General features: G+C 55.3%; 1 protein-coding gene across 1 annotated transcript in view; it reads left to right on the forward strand.

Moving 5' to 3' along the window:
• Nucleotides 1–2,681: 2,681 nt before the first annotated feature.
• Nucleotides 2,682–19,708, forward strand: part of bms1 (BMS1 ribosome biogenesis factor) — a 122,426-nt gene continuing 105,399 nt past the window's right edge. Inside the window, exons 1-2 of the mRNA XM_038782908.1 lie at nucleotides 2,682–2,782; nucleotides 3,493–3,675. Of these exons, the coding sequence (XP_038638836.1) occupies nucleotides 3,500–3,675 (176 nt within the window). The 5' untranslated portion in view covers nucleotides 2,682–2,782; nucleotides 3,493–3,499. The remainder of the gene's footprint in view (nucleotides 2,783–3,492; nucleotides 3,676–19,708) is intronic.

Here is a 19,708-nt window from a genome sequence, read left to right on the forward strand (position 1 = left end):
CCTGGCCCACCCACCCCTTTCTCACCCGGACCTGGTCCACCACTCTCAGGTGTGTCTTCTGGAGCATGGCCACATCCGCCTTCAGTCCCTTCAGGTGCGCAAATACCCGGGCCCGTTTGACCGGCCCATTCAGCCCCCTCACATTCCAGGTTATCAGCCGGATCCGAGGGCTCCCTGCCCCCTTCCCCTGCCGGTTAGCCATACCCCCTCCCTTGGCCACCGCCGGCCAGCGTCCCACGCTCTGCCAGTTTCCCACGGCGGCACCTCCCCCCCTCCAGAACTCCCTGCGTCCTCCAGCTCCTTCATGACCATTTCAGCAGCAACCAGGTAACCTCCCCCCCCCAGGCTAGGACCCCTCCTAGCCGCGCCCCCCCCCCTCTACAGCACTCCCGTGAGCCAGCTATCTTCTGCTCACCCCGGCGGCTCCCGTCTTACTTTTGGCTCCTCCCAACATGGGACTGCCCCTCCCCCATAGTGCCCATCAACTGGTCCACCCTCCCCCGCTCCTGCGCGGGAAAAGAAAACCCCGCCCCCTCCCAGCGCAGGGACCCCGCAGAAAGCCCGCGCTTTCGCCCTGCCGGGCCCCAACTCCTCCAGGGCCACTCCCATTGTCAGTCCCCCCCACCAGCTCCCCAAACACCCCGTTTACCCCTCAGTCCAAACCCGTCTACCCAACTCCTGCTAGAAAACCCATAAAGAAAACACCCATACTGCATCACCCCACCCACCCTACGGCCACCCCACATCATACCCTAAACCCCGCAGATACACATACAGTACAAATAAATACAGTATTCCACAGCATCCCTCATCCGGGGGACCCTCAGTTTGTGTCCAGTTTCTCGGCTTGCACGAAGGCCCACGCCTCCTCCGGGGACTCAAAATAGTGGTGCCGATCCTGGTAGGTGACCCACAGACGCGCCGGCTGCAGCATTCCAAACTTCACCTTCCGTCTGTGGAGCACCGCCTTTGTCCGGTTAAACCCGGCCCTCCGCCTCGCCACCTCCGCACTCCAGTCCTGGAAGATCCGCACCTCCGTATTCTCCCATTCCGCTCCTTCTCGGCCCACCGGAGCACACACTCACGATCCACAAACCGGTGGAACCTCACCAACACCGCCCGCGGCGGCTCGTTCGGCTTGGGCCTCCAAGCCAGAATTCTGTGGGCCTCCTCCAACTCCAGGGGCCCCTGGAAGGACCCAGCCCCCATCAGCGTGTTCAGCATCATCACCACATAGGCTGCTATGTCCGACCCCTCCAGCCCCTCCGTGAGGCCCAGGATCCGTAAATTCTTCCTCCTCGACCGGTTGTCCAATTCCTCAAACCGCTCCTGCCATCTTTTATGGAGCGCCTCGTGCACCTCCACCTTCCCCACCACGGCCACGACCTCGTCCTCCCTCCCGGCGGCTTGCTGCTGCAGCTCCCGGATCGCAGCCCCCTGGGCTGTCTGGGTCTCCATCAGTTCCCTGTTGGTTACCTTGATGGACTCCAGCAGCTCCACTTTGAGATCCTGGAAGAGGCTCAGCAGAGTCGTCTGGACCCACTTCTTCAGTTTTTCAAAACTTTCGCCAGCCGCCATTTTGTCCTGCGGGCCCCGATTTTTTTAAAAAGTTTTTCCTCCTGATTCTCTCCCTGCTCCGCTCCTGGTCTGCACCGTGGGACCTCTGGGGAAACTCCTGGCCTCTTCCCCCTTCGGGATTTGCCTCTTAAGCTCCGTTGGGGGCCTTTAAAAAAGCCCTGAAGTCCGTTTTTTTCGGGAGCCTCCGAACGTGTGGCTCAGCTGGTCATTGCCGCTACCGAAGTCTTCTGAGGGGATCCTTAACCTCAAGATCATTTATTAAACCTACCTCCGTACAGATTGCCAAATCCGAAATAGCTTTGATAGATAGTTGGGTGCATAATATATGGATCAAAAAATCCATCCCAAATGCACTTTATTAAGGGTGGCACGGTAGCACAGTGGGTAGCACCAGGGACCCGGGTTCGATTCCCCGCTTGGGTCACTGTCTGTGCGGAGTCTGCACGTTCTCCCCGTGTCTGCTCCTCCGGGTGCTCTGGTTTTCTCCCACAAGTCCCGAAAGAATTTGGACATTGTGAATTCTCCCTCTGTGTACCCCAACAGGCGCCGGAATGTGGCAACTCGGGGATTTTCAGAGTAACTTCATTGCAGTGTTAATGTAAGCGTACTTGTATAGGGTTACGGGTATAGGGTGGAAGTGAGGGCTTAATGTGGGTCGGTGCAGACTCGATGGGCCAAATAGCCTCCTTCTGCACTGTATGTTCTATATAATAAAACTAGAATAATATCTCTGAAAGCTAGTGATTCCAAACAAACCTGTTGGACTTTAACCTGGTGTCAGACTTCTTACTGTGCTCACCCCAGTCCATCATGTATATATAATAAAGATTATTGTTTATTATTACAGAAGGTGCAGACTCCAGACAGACAGGGGTCTCTGGGGCGGGGGGGGCTGGGCCCGAGGGGGGGGGGGGGGGGGCTGGGCCCGAGGGGGGGGGGGGGGGGGGGGGGCTGGGCCCGAGGGGGGGTGGGGGGCTGGGCCCGAGGCCGGGGGGAGCAGCCGAGCTCATCACGAAGCAGATTGCCCGGTGCCGAGACCGGAAGCAGAACCCCTGCGCCCGAGACCGGAACCGGAAACCGCGACGACCAGAGCACCGGGAGCGCGGACCGGGGGACGTGTTTGAGAGGCGGACTGAGCACTTCCGGTACACAGACTGCCGCCGGAGAGTAAGGCCACGTGGGAGGAAAATAATCAATAATAAAGGTGAGGGAGGGGGAGAGGAACTGGGGGGAGACAGGGGGAAGGAGTGAAAGGCGGACAGTGACAATGGGGAGACAGGACGTGTCAGATTGGGGGGGAGACAGGATGTGTCAGATTGGGGGGGGAGACGGGACGTGTCTGGGATTGGGGGGAGACGGGACGTGTCAGTGATTTTGGGGGGGGGAACAGAGTGTGCCAGAGATTGGGGGTGGTGGTGGAGATGGGACGTGTCAGTGATTGGGGGGGGGGGTGGTGGAGATGGGACGTGTCAGTGATTGGGGGGGGGGTGGAGATGGGACGTGTCAGTGATTGGGGGGGGGGGGTGGTGGAGATGGGGACGTGTCAGTGATTGGGGGGGGGGTGGAGATGGGACGTGTCAGTGATTGGGGGGGGGGGGGGGGAGATGGGACGTGTCAGTGATTGGGGGGGGGGGGACAGGGTGTGTCAGTGATTGGGGGGGGGGGGGACAGGGTGTGCCAGAGATTGGGGGGTCGTGCAACGTTGCGGGGGGGGGGGGGGGGGGGGGGGAGCGGATGAGACACTAGCTGCCAGAGTCGCACCAATCTCAGTGCCCTGGCTGGAGGTCAGTCCGCTGAGTGAGTGAGTGGGCAGGCGCAGCGGACTAGCCCACAGCTGCCAGCTGGAGGGAGAATGTGAGCGATGAACTGGAACGTGAGAAGCTGCAGATGTGACTGAGTGTTTTGTTGGGACAGGAGGACCATGGAGGACGGGGTTAATAAGGCCCATCATCAGCGGCACAGTGGGCCCAAAGCCACCAGGAAGAAACAGCGCCGCCTGAAGGGGCTGGGAGTGGGAGATGAAGGGGATCCACACAAGAGAAATCCCAAAGCTTTCACTGTCCAGTCTGCAGTGCGCATGGCCAAAACGTTCCACAGGTAAGGACAAAATGACCCGGAACACCTTGAGGGGGAGGGTGGTGCAGGGGAGGAAAATGATTGTGGATCTCTGCTGAATGGGAGGCTGGAGAAGCAGGAATGCAGTGGGACCAGGATCAGTGCAGACAAAACAATTGGGAAAGGTGTGGGAATGCAAAATATCTCCTGGACCACAGACCGGGCGAGTTTCCTGTCATTGCCGTGAAACATTACCCAAGAGAAATGATCCCTGAGGAGGAGCCGTCAACCAAATTTACTAAACAGCATCCCAATGCAGAACATAACATTGTGATTTTCACATTTTGTAACTTTTACTTCAATTCAAATCAGAACCAATGCAAATTAAATCGCTGATAAAAAAGATCTGTCTTACATAGTATTCTCCCTCTGCAGAGCAGCACAATTCCACAATTCGCAGTTCGTTGTTCATTCAGATTATTTGACAAAAGCTTTCACCCGTTACATTGGATAAAAGAAAATTACTGCGGATGCTGGAATCTGAAACGAAGGAGAAAATGCTGGAAAATCTCAGCAGGTCTGTAGGGAGAGAAAAGACAGTTAAAATGAAATTGGATGAAAACAAATGGGTCGAAGTGGGGTAGAGATGATCATCTGAACTTGTTCAATTCGATGGCCTTCCATCTGGTCTTTAACTGTCTTTTACCATTTCTTCCTTTCTTAATGTATATTTAATTCCCCCCCCATCTTATCCACCTTTCCTTCACCTTTCTCCTCTTTGCTTTCCCCTCCCCCCACATCTACAGTTCATCCTCTGATGTTAGTTTCTCTGCTGTTTGGCCTTTCACATCTTTTGTTCTCTCTGGGGACTGCCATGAACACTCTTTCCCCTTGGTTTCTGTGGCCATTACTGGGTTTCTGTGGCTGTGATTCATCTTTCATTCTCACTCCATAGTATAAACGTTTCTAATTTTCTCTGTTAGCTTTGATAAAGAGTCCTCGGACTCGAAGCATTAGCTCCTTTCTCTCCCTGCAGATGCTACCAGACCTGCTGAGATTTTCCAACATTTTCTATTTCGGTTCACCCTTTATGTTTCATGGGCATGATTAACATCTTCTTAACTTTCTCCCGAGGGTGATGACCGTTCTGGTACTGTAGCTTTCCAGCGTTCCTTTTCAACAGAATTGCTATATTTTGATTTGATTTATTATTGTCACTTGTATTGGTATACAGTTAAAAGTATTGTTTCTTGCATGCTATGCAAACAACGCATACCGTGCATAGGGAAGGAAGGAAAGACTACAGAATGTAATGTTACAGTCATAACTAGGGTGGATAGAAAAGATCAACTTAATACAATAATATCCAGTGTTATGGTTTGGCTTCTTCTGGCCCAGCTCTTTAGCGTCTGAGTTATTCACACAGCTTACCAGGTTTTAGACCTTTTTAGCCAGCTCACACGGTGCCTCCTCCAAGAGCTTCTGTCAGGCAGGAAAAACGATCTCTTACTGAGGGTGATTTGCTTCCCTGTGTTTCTCTTTCTGTCTGTCTGCTTTCTCTTTGTGTCAGCATCTGTGCACCGATTGCAGTCACCCTCCAGCTTCTCATCTTGTAGCTTTCCTGGGTTTGCCAGGCACAAGGCTTCTTTCTTCTTTCCTGCCGGTATTGTTGGCAGACCAATGTCAGCAGGTCACACAAACCAATATTTCTTCTTTCCTGCCAGTGTTATATGATACTGGTCCATGCATGCACAGAAATCCAATGATGTCACTTTGCTGTGCCCAGCCTGCCAAAATACCGAAATAGTCGATAAATTGAAAGCCGAACACAAAGTGAAGGCAGCAAAGTCTCTGATAGCCGTGTGGTTCAGGCAGTGAATACAGCAAAGTCTCTGATAGCCGTGTCACTGAGGCAGTGAATGCAGCAAAGTCTCTGATAGCCGTGTGGTTCAGACAGTGAATGCAGCAAAGTCTCTGACAGCCGTGTCAGTGAGGCAGTGAATGCAGCAAAGTCTCTGATAGCCATGTCAGTGTGGCAGTGAATGCAGCAAAGTCTCTGATAGCCGTGTCAGTGAGGCAGTGAATGCAGCAAAGTCTCTGATAGCCATGTCAGTGTGGCAGTGAATGCAGCAAAGTCTCTGATAGCCGTGTGGGTGAGGCAGTGAATGCAGCAAAGTCTCTGACAGCCGTGTCAGTGAGGCAGTGAATGCAGCAAAGTGTCTGATAGCCGTGTCAGTGTGGCAGTGAATGCAGCAAAGCCTCTGACAGCCGTGTCAGTGAGGCAGTGAATGCAGCAAAGTCTCTGATAGCCGTGTCAGTGTGGCAGTGACTGCACCAAAGCCTCTGATAGCCGTGTCAGTGAGGCAGTGAATGCAGCAAAGTCTCTGATAGCCGTGTGGGTGAGGCAGTGAATGCAGCAAAGTCTCTGATAGCCGTGTCAGTGAGGCAGTGAATGCAGCAAAGCCTCTGATAGCCGTGTCAGTGAGGCAGTGAATGCAGCAAAGTCTCTGATAGCCGTGTCAGTGAGGCAGTGAATGCAGCAAAGTCTCTGATAGCCGTGTCAGTGAGGCAGTGAATGCAGCAAAGTCTCTGATAGCCGTGTCAGTGAGGCAGTGAATGCAGCAAAGTCTCTGATAGCCGTGAGGGTGAGGCAGTGAATGCAGCAAAGTCTCTGATAGCCGTGTCAGTGAGGCAGTGAATGCAGCAAAGCCTCTGATAGCCGTGTCAGTGTGGCAGTGAATGCAGCAAAGTCTCTGATAGCCGTGTCAGTGAGGCAGTGAATGCAGCAAAGCCTCTGATAGCCGTGTCAGTGAGGCAGTGAATGCAGCAAAGCCTCTGATAGCCGTGTCAGTGAGGCAGTGAATGCAGCAAAGTCTCTGATAGCCGTGTCAGTGTGGCAGTGAATGCAGCAAAGTCTCTGATAGCCGTGTGGGTGAGGCAGTGAATGCAGCAAAGCCTCTGATAGCCGTGTCAGTGAGGCAGTGAATGCAGCAAAGTCTCTGATAGCCGTGTCAGTGAGGCAGTGAATGCAGCAAAGTCTCTGACAGCCGTGTCAGTGAGGCAGTGAATGCAGCAAAGCCTCTGATAGCCGTGTGGGTGAGGCAGTGAATGCAGCAAAGTCTCTGATAGCCGTGTCAGTGAGGCAGTGAATGCAGCAAAGTGTCTGACAGCCGTGTCAGTGAGGCAGTGAATGCAGCAAAGTGTCTGATAGCCGTGTATGTGAGGCAGTGAATGCAGCAAAGCCTCTGATAGCCGTGTGGGTGAGGCAGTGAATGCAGCAAAGTCTCTGATAGCCGTGTCAGTGAGGCAGTGAATGCAGCAAAGTCTCTGATAGCCGTGTGGGTCAGGCAGTGAATGCAGCAAAGCCTCTGATAGCCGTGTCAGTGTGGCAGTGAATGCAGCAAAGTCTCTGATAGCCGTGTATGTGAGGCAGTGAATGCAGCAAAGCCTCTGATAGCCGTGTGGGTGAGGCAGTGAATGCAGCAAAGTCTCTGATAGCCGTGTGGGTCAGGCAGTGAATGCAGCAAAGCCTCTGATAGCTGTGTCAGTGTGGCAGTGAATGCAGCAAAGCCTCTGATAGCCGTGTGGTTCAGGCAGTGAATGCAGCAAAGCCTCTGATAGCCATGTGGGTGAGGCAGTGAATGCAGCAAAGTCTCTGATAGCCGTGTCAGTGAGGCAGTGAATGCAGCAAAGTCTCTGATAGCCGTGTCAGTGAGGCAGTGAATGCAGCAAAGTCTCTGATAGCCGTGTGGGTGAGGCAGTGAATGCAGCAAAGCCTCTGATAGCCGTGTGGGTGAGGCAGTGAATGCAGCAAAGCCTCTGATAGCCGTGTCAGTGTGGCAGTGAATGCAGCAAAGTCTCTGATAGCCGTGTCAGTGAGGCAGTGAATGCAGCAAAGTCTCTGATAGCCGTGTCAGTGAGGCAGTGAATGCAGCAAAGCCTCTGATAGCCGTGTCAGTGTGGCAGTGAATGCAGCAAAGTCTCTGACAGCCGTGTCAGTGAGGCAGTGAATGCAGCAAAGCCTCTGATAGCCGTGTCAGTGAGGCAGTGAATGCAGCAAAGTCTCTGATAGCCGTGTGGGTGAGGCAGTGAATGCAGCAAAGTCTCTGATAGCCGTGTGGGTGAGGCAGTGAATGCAGCAAAGTCTCTGATAGCCGTGTCAGTGAGGCAGTGAATGCAGCAAAGTCTCTGACAGCCGTGTCAGTGTGGCAGTGAATGCAGCAAAGTCTCTGATAGCCGTGTGGGTCAGGCAGTGAATGCAGCAAAGCCTCTGATAGCCGTGTGGGTGAGGCAGTGAATGCAGCAAAGTGTCTGATAGCCGTGTCAGTGAGGCAGTGAATGCAGCAAAGCCTCTGATAGCCGTGTGGGTGAGGCAGTGAATGCAGCAAAGTCTCTGATAGCCGTGTCAGTGAGGCAGTGAATGCAGCAAAGTCTCTGATAGCCGTGTGGGTGAGGCAGTGAATGCAGCAAAGCCTCTGATAGCCGTGTCAGTGAGGCAGTGAATGCAGCAAAGTCTCTGATAGCCGTGTCAGTGAGGCAGTGAATGCAGCAAAGTCTCTGATAGCCGTGTCAGTGAGGCAGTGAATGCAGCAAAGTCTCTGATAGCCGTGTCAGTGAGGCAGTGAATGCAGCAAAGTCTCTGATAGCCGTGAGGGTGAGGCAGTGAATGCAGCAAAGCCTCTGATAGCCGTGTGGGTGAGGCAGTGAATGCAACAAAGCCTCTGATAGCCGTGTCAGTGAGGCAGTGAATGCAGCAAAGTCTCTGATAGCCGTGTCAGTGAGGCAGTGAATGCAGCAAAGCCTCTGATAGCCGTGTGGGTGAGGCAGTGAATGCAACAAAGTGTCTGATAGCCGTGTCAGTGAGGCAGTGAATGCAGCAAAGTCTCTGATAGCCGTGTGGGTCAGGCAGTGAATGCAGCAAAGCCTCTGATAGCCGTGTCAGTGAGGCAGTGAATGCAGCAAAGCCTCTGATAGCCGTGTGGGTGAGGCAGTGAATGCAGCAAAGTCTCTGATAGCCGTGTGGGTGAGGCAGTGAATGCAGCAAAGTCTCTGATAGCCGTGTCAGTGAGGCAGTGAATGCAGCAAAGCCTCTGATAGCCGTGTCAGTGAGGCAGTGAATGCAGCAAAGTGTCTGATAGCCGTGTCAGTGAGGCAGTGAATGCAGCAAAGTCTCTGATAGCCGTGTCAGTGAGGCAGTGAATGCAGCAAAGTGTCTGACAGCCGTGTCAGTGAGGCAGTGAATGCAGCAAAGTCTCTGATAGCCGTGAGGGTGAGGCAGTGAATGCAGCAAAGTCTCTGATAGCCGTGACAGTGAGGCAGTGAATGCAGCAAAGTCTCTGATAGCCGTGTGGGTCAGGCAGTGAATGCAGCAAAGCCTCTGATAGCCGTGTCAGTGTGGCAGTGAATGCAGCAAAGCCTCTGATAGCCGTGTGGTTCAGGCAGTGAATGCAGCAAAGCCTCTGATAGCCGTGTGGGTCAGGCAGTGAATGCAGCAAAGTCTCTGATAGCCGTGTGGGTCAGGCAGTGAATGCAGCAAAGTCTCTGATAGCCGTGTCAGTGAGGCAGTGACTGCAGCAAAGTCTCTGATAGCCGTGTGGGTCAGGCAGTGAATGCAGCAAAGTCTCTGATAGCCGTGTCAGTGAGGCAGTGACTGCAGCAAAGTCTCTGATAGCCGTGTGGGTCAGGCAGTGAATGCAGCAAAGTCTCTGATAGCCGTGTCAGTGTGGCAGTGAATGCAGCAAAGTCTCTGATAGCCGTGTGGGTGAGGCAGTGAATGCAGCAAAGTCTCTGATAGCCGTGTCAGTGAGGCAGTGAATGCAGCAAAGTCTCTGATAGCCGTGTCAGTGAGGCAGTGAATGCAGCAAAGTCTCTGATAGCCGTGTCAGTGAGGCAGTGAATGCAGCAAAGTGTCTGATAGCCGTGTATGTGAGGCAGTGAATGCAGCAAAGTCTCTGATAGCCGTGTCAGTGAGGCAGTGAATGCAGCAAAGTCTCTGATAGCCGTGTCAGTGAGGCAGTGAATGCAGCAAAGCCTCTGATAGCCGTGTGGGTGAGGCAGTGAATGCAGCAAAGCCTCTGATAGCCGTGTGGGTCAGGCAGTGAATGCAGCAAAGCCTCTGATAGCCGTGTCAGTGAGGCAGTGAATGCAGCAAAGTCTCTGATAGCCGTGTGGGTCAGGCAGTGAATGCAGCAAAGTGTCTGATAGCCGTGTCAGTGAGGCAGTGAATGCAGCAAAGTCTCTGATAGCCGTGTGGGTGAGGCAGTGAATGCAGCAAAGTCTCTGATAGCCGTGAGGGTGAGGCAGTGAATGCAGCAAAGCCTCTGATAGCCGTGTGGGTGAGGCAGTGAATGCAACAAAGTCTCTGACAGCCGTGTCAGTGAGGCAGTGAATGCAGCAAAGTCTCTGATAGCCGTGTCAGTGAGGCAGTGAATGCAGCAAAGTCTCTGATAGCCGTGTGGGTGAGGCAGTGAATGCAGCAAAGCCTCTGATAGCCGTGTGGGTGAGGCAGTGAATGCAGCAAAGTCTCTGATAGCCGTGTCAGTGAGGCAGTGAATGCAGCAAAGTCTCTGATAGCCGTGTGGGTCAGGCAGTGAATGCAGCAAAGTCTCTGATAGCCGTGTGGGTGAGGCAGTGAATGCAGCAAAGTCTCTGATAGCCGTGTATGTGAGGCAGTGAATGCAGCAAAGCCTCTGATAGCCGTGTCAGTGAGGCAGTGAATGCAGCAAAGTCTCTGATAGCCGTGTCAGTGAGGCAGTGAATGCAGCAAAGTGTCTGATAGCCGTGTCAGTGAGGCAGTGAATGCAGCAAAGTCTCTGATAGCCGTGTCAGTGAGGCAGTGAATGCAGCAAAGCCTCTGGTAGACGTGTGGGTCAGGCAGTGAATGCAGCAAAGTCTCTGATAGCCGTGTCAGTGAGGCAGTGAATGCAGCAAAGCCTCTGATAGCCGTGTGGGTGAGGCAGTGAATGCAGCAAAGTCTCTGATAGCCGTGTCAGTGAGGCAGTGAATGCAGCAAAGCCTCTGATAGCCGTGTCAGTGAGGCAGTGAATGCAGCAAAGTCTCTGATAGCCGTGTATGTGAGGCAGTGAATGCAGCAAAGTCTCTGATAGTCGTGTGGGTGAGGCAGTGAATGCAGCAAAGTCTCTGACAGCCGTGTGGGTGAGGCAGTGAATGCAGCAAAGTCTCTGACAGCCGTGTCAGTGAGGCAGTGAATGCAGCAAAGCCTCTGATAGCCGTGTCAGTGAGGCAGTGAATGCAGCAAAGCCTCTGATAGCCGTGTGGGTGAGGCAGTGAATGCAGCAAAGTCTCTGATAGCCGTGTCAGTGAGGCAGTGAATGCAGCAAAGTGTCTGACAGCCGTGTCAGTGAGGCAGTGAATGCAGCAAAGTCTCTGATAGCCGTGAGGGTGAGGCAGTGAATGCAGCAAAGTCTCTGATAGCCGTGTCAGTGAGGCAGTGAATGCAGCAAAGTCTCTGATAGCCGTGGCAGTGAATGCAGCAAAGTCTCTGATAGCCGTGTGGGTCAGGCAGTGAATGCAGCAAAGCCTCTGATAGCCGTGTCAGTGAGGCAGTGAATGCAGCAAAGTCTCTGATAGCCGTGTATGTGAGGCAGTGAATGCAGCAAAGTCTCTGATAGCCGTGTGGGTCAGGCAGTGAATGCAGCAAAGCCTCTGATAGCCGTGTCAGTGAGGCAGTGAATGCAGCAAAGTGTCTGATAGCCGTGTCAGTGAGGCAGTGAATGCAGCAAAGTCTCTGATAGCCGTGTGGGTCAGGCAGTGAATGCAGCAAAGCCTCTGATAGCCGTGTCAGTGAGGCAGTGAATGCAGCAAAGTCTCTGATAGCCGTGTATGTGAGGCAGTGAATGCAGCAAAGTCTCTGATAGCCGTGTCAGTGAGGCAGTGAATGCAGCAAAGTCTCTGATAGCCGTGTGGGTCAGGCAGTGAATGCAGCAAAGCCTCTGATAGCCGTGTCAGTGTGGCAGTGAATGCAGCAAAGCCTCTGATAGCCGTGTGGTTCAGGCAGTGAATGCAGCAAAGCCTCTGATAGCCGTGTCAGTGAGGCAGTGAATGCAGCAAAGCCTCTGGTAGCCGTGTGGGTGAGGCAGTGAATGCAGCAAAGTCTCTGATAGCCGTGTCAGTGAGGCAGTGAATGCAGCAAAGCCTCTGATAGCCGTGTCAGTGAGGCAGTGAATGCAGCAAAGCCTCTGATAGCCGTGTCAGTGAGGCAGTGAATGCAGCAAAGTCTCTGATAGCCGTGTCAGTGAGGCAGTGAATGCAGCAAAGTCTCTGACAGCCGTGTCAGTGAGGCAGTGAATGCAGCAAAGTCTCTGATAGCCGTGTCAGTGAGGCAGTGAATGCAGCAAAGTCTCTGATAGCCGTGTGGGTGAGGCAGTGAATGCAGCAAAGTCTCTGATAGCCGTGTCAGTGAGGCAGTGAATGCAGCAAAGCCTCTGATAGCCGTGTCAGTGAGGCAGTGAATGCAGCAAAGTGTCTGATAGCCGTGTCAGTGAGGCAGTGAATGCAGCAAAGTCTCTGATAGCCGTGTCAGTGAGGCAGTGAATGCAGCAAAGTCTCTGATAGCCGTGTCAGTGAGGCAGTGAATGCAGCAAAGCCTCTGATAGCCGTGTGGGTCAGGCAGTGAATGCAGCAAAGTCTCTGATAGCCGTGAGGGTCAGGCAGTGAATGCAGCAAAGTCTCTGATAGCCGTGTCAGTGTGGCAGTGAATGCAGCAAAGTCTCTGATAGCCGTGTGGGTCAGGCAGTGAATGCAGCAAAGTCTCTGATAGCCGTGTCAGTGAGGCAGTGAATGCAGCAAAGCCTCTGATAGCCGTGTCAGTGTGGCAGTGAATGCAGCAAAGCCTCTGATAGCCGTGTGGGTCAGGCAGTGAATGCAGCAAAGTCTCTGATAGCCGTGTGGGTGAGGCAGTGAATGCAGCAAAGCCTCTGATAGCCGTGTCAGTGAGGCAGTGAATGCAGCAAAGCCTCTGATAGCCGTGTCAGTGAGGCAGTGAATGCAGCAAAGCCTCTGATAGCCGTGTCAGTGAGGCAGTGAATGCAGCAAAGTCTCTGATAGCCGTGTCAGTGAGGCAGTGAATGCAGCAAAGTCTCTGATAGCCGTGAGGGTGAGGCAGTGAATGCAGCAAAGTCTCTGATAGCCGTGTGGGTCAGGCAGTGAATGCAGCAAAGTCTCTGATAGCCGTGTGGGTGAGGCAGTGAATGCAGCAAAGTCTCTGATAGCCGTGTCAGTGAGGCAGTGAATGCAGCAAAGCCTCTGATAGCCGTGTGGGTGAGGCAGTGAATGCAGCAAAGCCTCTGATAGCCGTGTCAGTGAGGCAGTGAATGCAGCAAAGTCTCTGATAGCCGTGTCAGTGAGGCAGTGAATGCAGCAAAGTGTCTGATAGCCGTGTATGTGAGGCAGTGAATGCAGCAAAGTCTCTGACAGCCGTGTGGGTGAGGCAGTGAATGCAGCAAAGCCTCTGATAGCCGTGTGGGTGAGGCAGTGAATGCAGCAAAGTCTCTGATAGCCGTGTCAGTGAGGCAGTGAATGCAGCAAAGTCTCTGATAGCCGTGTCAGTGAGGCAGTGAATGCAGCAAAGTCTCTGATAGCCGTGTGGGTGAGGCAGTGAATGCAGCAAAGCCTCTGATAGCCGTGTCAGTGAGGCAGTGAATGCAGCAAAGTCTCTGATAGCCGTGTCAGTGAGGCAGTGAATGCAGCAAAGTCTCTGATAGCCGTGTGGGTGAGGCAGTGAATGCAGCAAAGCCTCTGATAGCCGTGTCAGTGAGGCAGTGAATGCAGCAAAGTCTCTGATAGCCGTGTGGGTGAGGCAGTGAATGCAGCAAAGCCTCTGATAGCCGTGTCAGTGAGGCAGTGAATGCAGCAAAGCCTCTGATAGCCGTGTCAGTGAGGCAGTGAATGCACTGCCTCACAGCACCAGGGACCCGGGTTAGCACTGCTGCCTCACAGCACCAGGGACCTGGGTTAGCACTGCTGCCTCACAGCACCAGGGACCCGGGTTAGCACTGCTGCCTCACAGCACCAGGGACGCGGGTTAGCACTGCTGCCTCACAGCACCAGGGACCCGGGTTAGCACTGCTGCCTCACAGTACCAGGGACCTGGGTTAGCACTGCTGTCTCACAGCCCCAGGGACCCGGGTTAGCACTGCTGTCTCACGGTGCCAGGGACCCGGGTTAGCACTGCTGCCTCACAGTACCAGGGACCCGGGTTAGCACTGCTGCCACACAGTACCGGGGACCCGGGTTAACACTGCTACCTCACAGTACCAGGGACCCGGGTTAACACTGCTGTCTCACAGTGCCAGGAACCCGGGTTAACACCGCTGTCTCACAGCACCAGGGACCGGGGTTAGCACTGCTGCCTCACAGTGCCAGGAACCCGTGTTAACACTGCTGTCTCACAGCACCAGGGACCCGTGTTAGCACTGCTGTCTCACAGCACCAGGGACCCGGGTTAGCACTGCTGTCTCACAGCACCAGGGACCCGGGTTAACACTGCTGTCTCGCAGCCCCAGGGACCCGGGTTAGCACTGCTGTCTCACAGCACCAGGGTCTGGGGTTAGCACTGCTGTCTCACAGTGCCAGGAACCCGGGTTAGCACTGCTGCCTCATAGTACCAGGGACCCATGTTAGCACTGCTGCCGCACAGTACCAGGGACCCGGGTTAGCACTGCTGTCTCACGGTGCCATGGACCCGGGTTAGCACTGCTGTCTCACAGCACCAGGGACCCGGGTTAGCACTGCTGTCTCACAGCACCAGGGACCCGGGTTAACACTGCTGCCTCACAGCACCAGGGACCCGGGTTAGCACTGCTGCCTCACAGCACCAGGGACCCGGGTTAGCACTGCTGCCTCACAGCACCAGGGACCCGGGTTAGCACTGCTGCCTCACAGCACCAGGGACGCGGGTTAGCACTGCTGCCTCACAGCACCAGGGACCCGGGTTAGCACTGCTGCCTCACAGTACCAGGGACCTGGGTTAGCACTGCTGTCTCACAGCCCCAGGGACCCATGTTAGCACTGCTGCCGCACAGTACCAGGGACCCGGGTTAGCACTGCTGTCTCACGGTGCCATGGACCCGGGTTAGCACTGCTGTCTCATAGTACCAGGGACCCATGTTAGCACTGCTGCCGCACAGTACCAGGGACCCGGGTTAGCACTGCTGTCTCACGGTGCCATGGACCCGGGTTAGCACTGCTGTCTCACAGCACCAGGGACCCGGGTTAGCACTGCTGTCTCACAGCACCAGGGACCCGGGTTAACACTGCTGCCTCACAGCACCAGGGACCCGGGTTAGCACTGCTGCCTCACAGCACCAGGGACCCGGGTTAGCACTGCTGCCTCACAGCACCAGGGACCCGGGTTAGCACTGCTGCCTCACAGCACCAGGGACGCGGGTTAGCACTGCTGCCTCACAGCACCAGGGACCCGGGTTAGCACTGCTGCCTCACAGTACCAGGGACCTGGGTTAGCACTGCTGTCTCACAGCCCCAGGGACCCGGGTTAGCACTGCTGTCTCACGGTGCCAGGGACCCGGGTTAGCACTGCTGCCTCACAGTACCAGGGACCCGGGTTAGCACTGCTGCCACACAGTACCAGGGACCCGGGTTAACACTGCTACCTCACAGTACCAGGGACCCGGGTTAACACTGCTGTCTCACAGTGCCAGGAACCCGGGTTAACACCGCTGTCTCACAGCACCAGGGACCGGGGTTAGCACTGCTGCCTCACAGTGCCAGGAACCCGTGTTAACACTGCTGTCTCACAGCACCAGGGACCCGTGTTAGCACTGCTGTCTCACAGCACCAGGGACCCGGGTTAGCACTGCTGTCTCACAGCACCAGGGACCCGGGTTAACACTGCTGTCTCGCAGCCCCAGGGACCCGGGTTAGCACTGCTGTCTCACAGCACCAGGGTCTGGGGTTAGCACTGCTGTCTCACAGTGCCAGGAACCCGGGTTAGCACTGCTGCCTCATAGCACCAGGGACCCGCGTTAGCACTGCTGTTTCATAGCACCAGGGACCCGGGTTAGCACTGCTGTCTCATAGCACCAGGGATCTGGGTTAGCACTGCTGCCTCTCAGCACCGGGGAACCGGCTTAGCACTGCTGTCCCATAGCACCAGTGACCCGTGTTAGCACTGCTGTCTCAGCATCAGGGACCCAGGTTAACACTGCTGTCTCACAGTGCCAGGGACCCGGGTTAACACTGCTGTCTCAGCATCAGGGACCCAGGTTAACACTGCTGTCTCACAGTGCCAGGGACCCAGGTTAACACTGCTGTCTCAGCATCAGGGACCCAGGTTAACACTGCTGTCTCAGCATCAGGGACCCAGGTTAACACTGCTGTCTCACAGTGCCAGGGACCCAGGTTAACACTGCTGTCTCACAGCACCAGGGACCCGCGTTAGCACTGCTGTCTCATAGCACCAGGGACCGGGGTTAGCACTGCTGTCTCACAGTGCCAGGGACCCGGGTTAGCACTGCTGCCTCACAGCACCGGGGACCGGGGTTAGCACTGCTGTCTCACAGTGCCAGGGACCCGGGTTAACACTGCTGTCTCGCAGCCCCAGGGACCCGGGTTAGCACTGCTGTCTCACAGCACCAGGGATCCGGGTTAACACTGCTGTCTCACAGCACCAGGGACCCGGGTTAACACCGCTGTCTCACAGCACCAGGGACCCGGGTTAACACTGCTGTCTCGCAGCCCCAGGGACCCGGGTTAGCACTGCTGTCTCACAGCACCAGGGACCGGGGTTAGCACTGCTGTCTCACAGTGCCAGGAACCCGTGTTAACACTGCTGTCTCACAGTGCCAGGAACCCGGGTTAGCACTGCTGTCTCACAGCACCAGGGACCGGGGTTAGCACTGCTGTCTCACAGTGCCAGGGACCCGGGTTAGCACTGCTGCCTCACAGCACCAGGGACCCGGGTTAGCACTGCTGCCTCACAGCACCAGGGACCCGGGTTAACACTGCTGCCTCACAATACCAGGGACCCGTGTTAGCACTGCTGTCTCACAGCACCAGGGACCCGGGTTAGCACTGCTGTCTCACAGCACCAGGGACCCGGGTTAACACTGCTGTCTCGCAGCCCCAGGGACCCGGGTTAGCACTGCTGTCTCACAGCACCAGGGTCTGGGGTTAGCACTGCTGTCTCACAGTGCCAGGAACCCGGGTTAGCACTGCTGCCTCATAGCACCAGGGACCCGCGTTAGCACTGCTGTTTCATAGCACCAGGGACCCGGGTTAGCACTGCTGTCTCATAGCACCAGGGATCTGGGTTAGCACTGCTGCCTCTCAGCACCGGGGAACCGGCTTAGCACTGCTGTCCCATAGCACCAGTGACCCGTGTTAGCACTGCTGTCTCAGCATCAGGGACCCAGGTTAACACTGCTGTCTCACAGTGCCAGGGACCCGGGTTAACACTGCTGTCTCAGCATCAGGGACCCAGGTTAACACTGCTGTCTCACAGTGCCAGGGACCCGGGTTAACACTGCTGCCTCACAGTGCCAGGGACCCGGGTTAACACTGCTGTCTCACAGCACCAGGGACCCGGGTTAACACTGCTGCCTCACAGTGCCAGGGACCCGGGTTAGCACTGCTGTCTCAGTACCAGAGACCCGGATTAGCACTGCTGTCTCACAGCACCAGGGACCCGGGTTAACACTGCTGTCTCGCAGCCCCAGGGACCCGGGTTAGCACTGCTGTCTCACAGCCCCAGGGATCCGGGTTAACACTGCTGTCTCACAGCACCAGGGACCCGGGTTAACACTGCTGTCTCGCAGCCCCAGGGACCCGGGTTAGCACTGCTGTCTCACAGCACCAGGGACCGGGGTTAGCACTGCTGTCTCACAGTGCCAGGAACCCGTGTTAACACTGCTGTCTCACAGTGCCAGGAACCCGGGTTAGCACTGCTGTCTCACAGCACCAGGGACCGGGGTTAGCACTGCTGTCTCACAGTGCCAGGGACCCGGGTTAGCACTGCTGCCTCACAGCACCAGGGACCCGGGTTAGCACTGCTGCCTCACAGCACCAGGGACCCGGGTTAACACTGCTGCCTCACAATACCAGGGACCTGGGTTAGCACTGCTGTCTCACAGCCCCAGGGACCCGGGTTAACACTGCTGTCTCACAGCCCCAGGGACCCGGGTTAGCACTGCTGCCTCACAGCACCAGGGACCCGGGTTAACACTGCTGCCTCACAATACCAGGGACCTGGGTTAGCACTGCTGTCTCACAGCCCCAGGGACCCGGGTTAATACTGCTGTCTCACAGCCCCAGGGACCCGGGTTAGCACTGCTGCCTCACATTGCCAGGGACCCGCGTTAACGCTGCTGCCTCACAGCACCAGGGACCCGCGTTAGCACTGCTGTCTCATAGCACCAGGGACCGGGGTTAGCACTGCTGTCTCACAGTGCCAGGGACCCGGGTTAGCACTGCTGCCTCACAGCACCGGGGACCGGGGTTAGCACTGCTGTCTCACAGTGCCAGGAACCCGGGTTAGCACTGCTGTCTCACAGCACCAGGGACCGGGGTTAGCACTGCTGTCTCACAGTGCCAGGGACCCGGGTTAGCACTGCTGCCTCACAGCACCAGGGACCCAGGTTAGCACTGCTGCCTCACAGCACCAGGGACCCGGGTTAACACTGCTGCCTCACAATACCAGGGACCTGGGTTAGCACTGCTGTCTCACAGCCCCAGGGACCCGGGTTAATACTGCTGTCTCACAGCCCCAGGGACCCGGGTTAGCACTGCTGCCTCACAGTCCCAGGGACCCACGTTAACGCTGCTGCCTCACAGCACCAGGGACCCGCGTTAGCACTGCTGTCTCATAGTACCAGGGATCCGGGTTAACACTGCTGTCTCACAGCGCCAGGGACCCGGGTTAGCACTGCTGCCTCACAGCACCGGGGACCCGGGTTAGCACTGCTGTCTCACAGCGCCAGGGACCCGGGTTAACACTGCTGTCTCAGTGCCAGGAACCCGGGTTAGCACTGCTGTCTCACAGTGCCAGGAACCCGGGTTAGCACTGCTGTCTCACAGTGCCATGGACCCGGGTTAGCACTGCTGTCTCACAGTGCCATGAACCCGGGGTAACACTGCTGTCTCACAGTGCCAGGGACCCAGGTTAACACTGCTGTCTCACAGTGCCAGGGACCCGGGTTAGCACTGCTGTCTCACAGTGCCAGGGACCCGGGTTAACACTGCTGTCTCACAGTGCCAGGGAGCTGGGTTGGCACAGTGTGCTAAACAGCTGGCCAGAACAAGGCAGCAGCGCGGGTTCAATTCCTGTACCAGCCTCCCTGAACAGGCGCCGGAATGTGGCGACTAGGGGCTTTTCACAGTAACCTCATTGTTGTTATGATTTCATTTTGGAAGATAGAATGCGACGGTGTATTTTGGAAATGGAGAAAGACTGCAGAAAGCTGTAGCGCAAAGGGACTTGGGGGTTCTTGTTCATGAAATTGTATAAGGTGTTAGTGAGGCCACACCTGGAGTATTGTGTTCAGTTTTGGTCTCCTTACTTGAGAAAGGACGTACTGGCACTGGAGGGTGTGCAGAGGAGATTCACGAGGTTAATCCCAGAGCTGAAGGGGTTGGATTATGAAGAGAGGTTGAGTAGACTGGGACTGTACTCGTTGGAATTTAGAAGGATGAGGGGGGATCTTATCGAAACATTTAAAATTATGAAGGGAATAGATAGGATAGATGCGGGCAGGTTGTTTCCACTAGCGGGTGAAAGCAGAACTAGGGGGCATAGCCTCAAAATAAGGGGAAGTAGATTTAGGACTGAGTTTAGGAGGAACTTCTTCACCCAAAGGGTTGTGAATCTATGGAATTCCTTGCCCAGTGAAGCAGTTGAGGCTCCTTCATTTCATGTTTTTAAGGTAAAGATAGATAGTTTTTTGAAGAATAAAGGGATTAAGGGTTATGGTGTTCGGGCCGGAAAGTGGAGCTGAGTCCACAAAAGATCAGCCATGATCTCGTTGAATGGCGGAGCAGGCTCGAGGGGCCAGATGGCCTACTCCTGCTCCTAGTTCTTATGTAAACCTGGATGGTAATAAGG

This window comes from Scyliorhinus canicula, chromosome 22 (genome assembly GCF_902713615.1).
Source record: "Scyliorhinus canicula chromosome 22, sScyCan1.1, whole genome shotgun sequence".
Classification (NCBI taxonomy): Eukaryota; Metazoa; Chordata; class Chondrichthyes; order Carcharhiniformes; family Scyliorhinidae; genus Scyliorhinus; species Scyliorhinus canicula.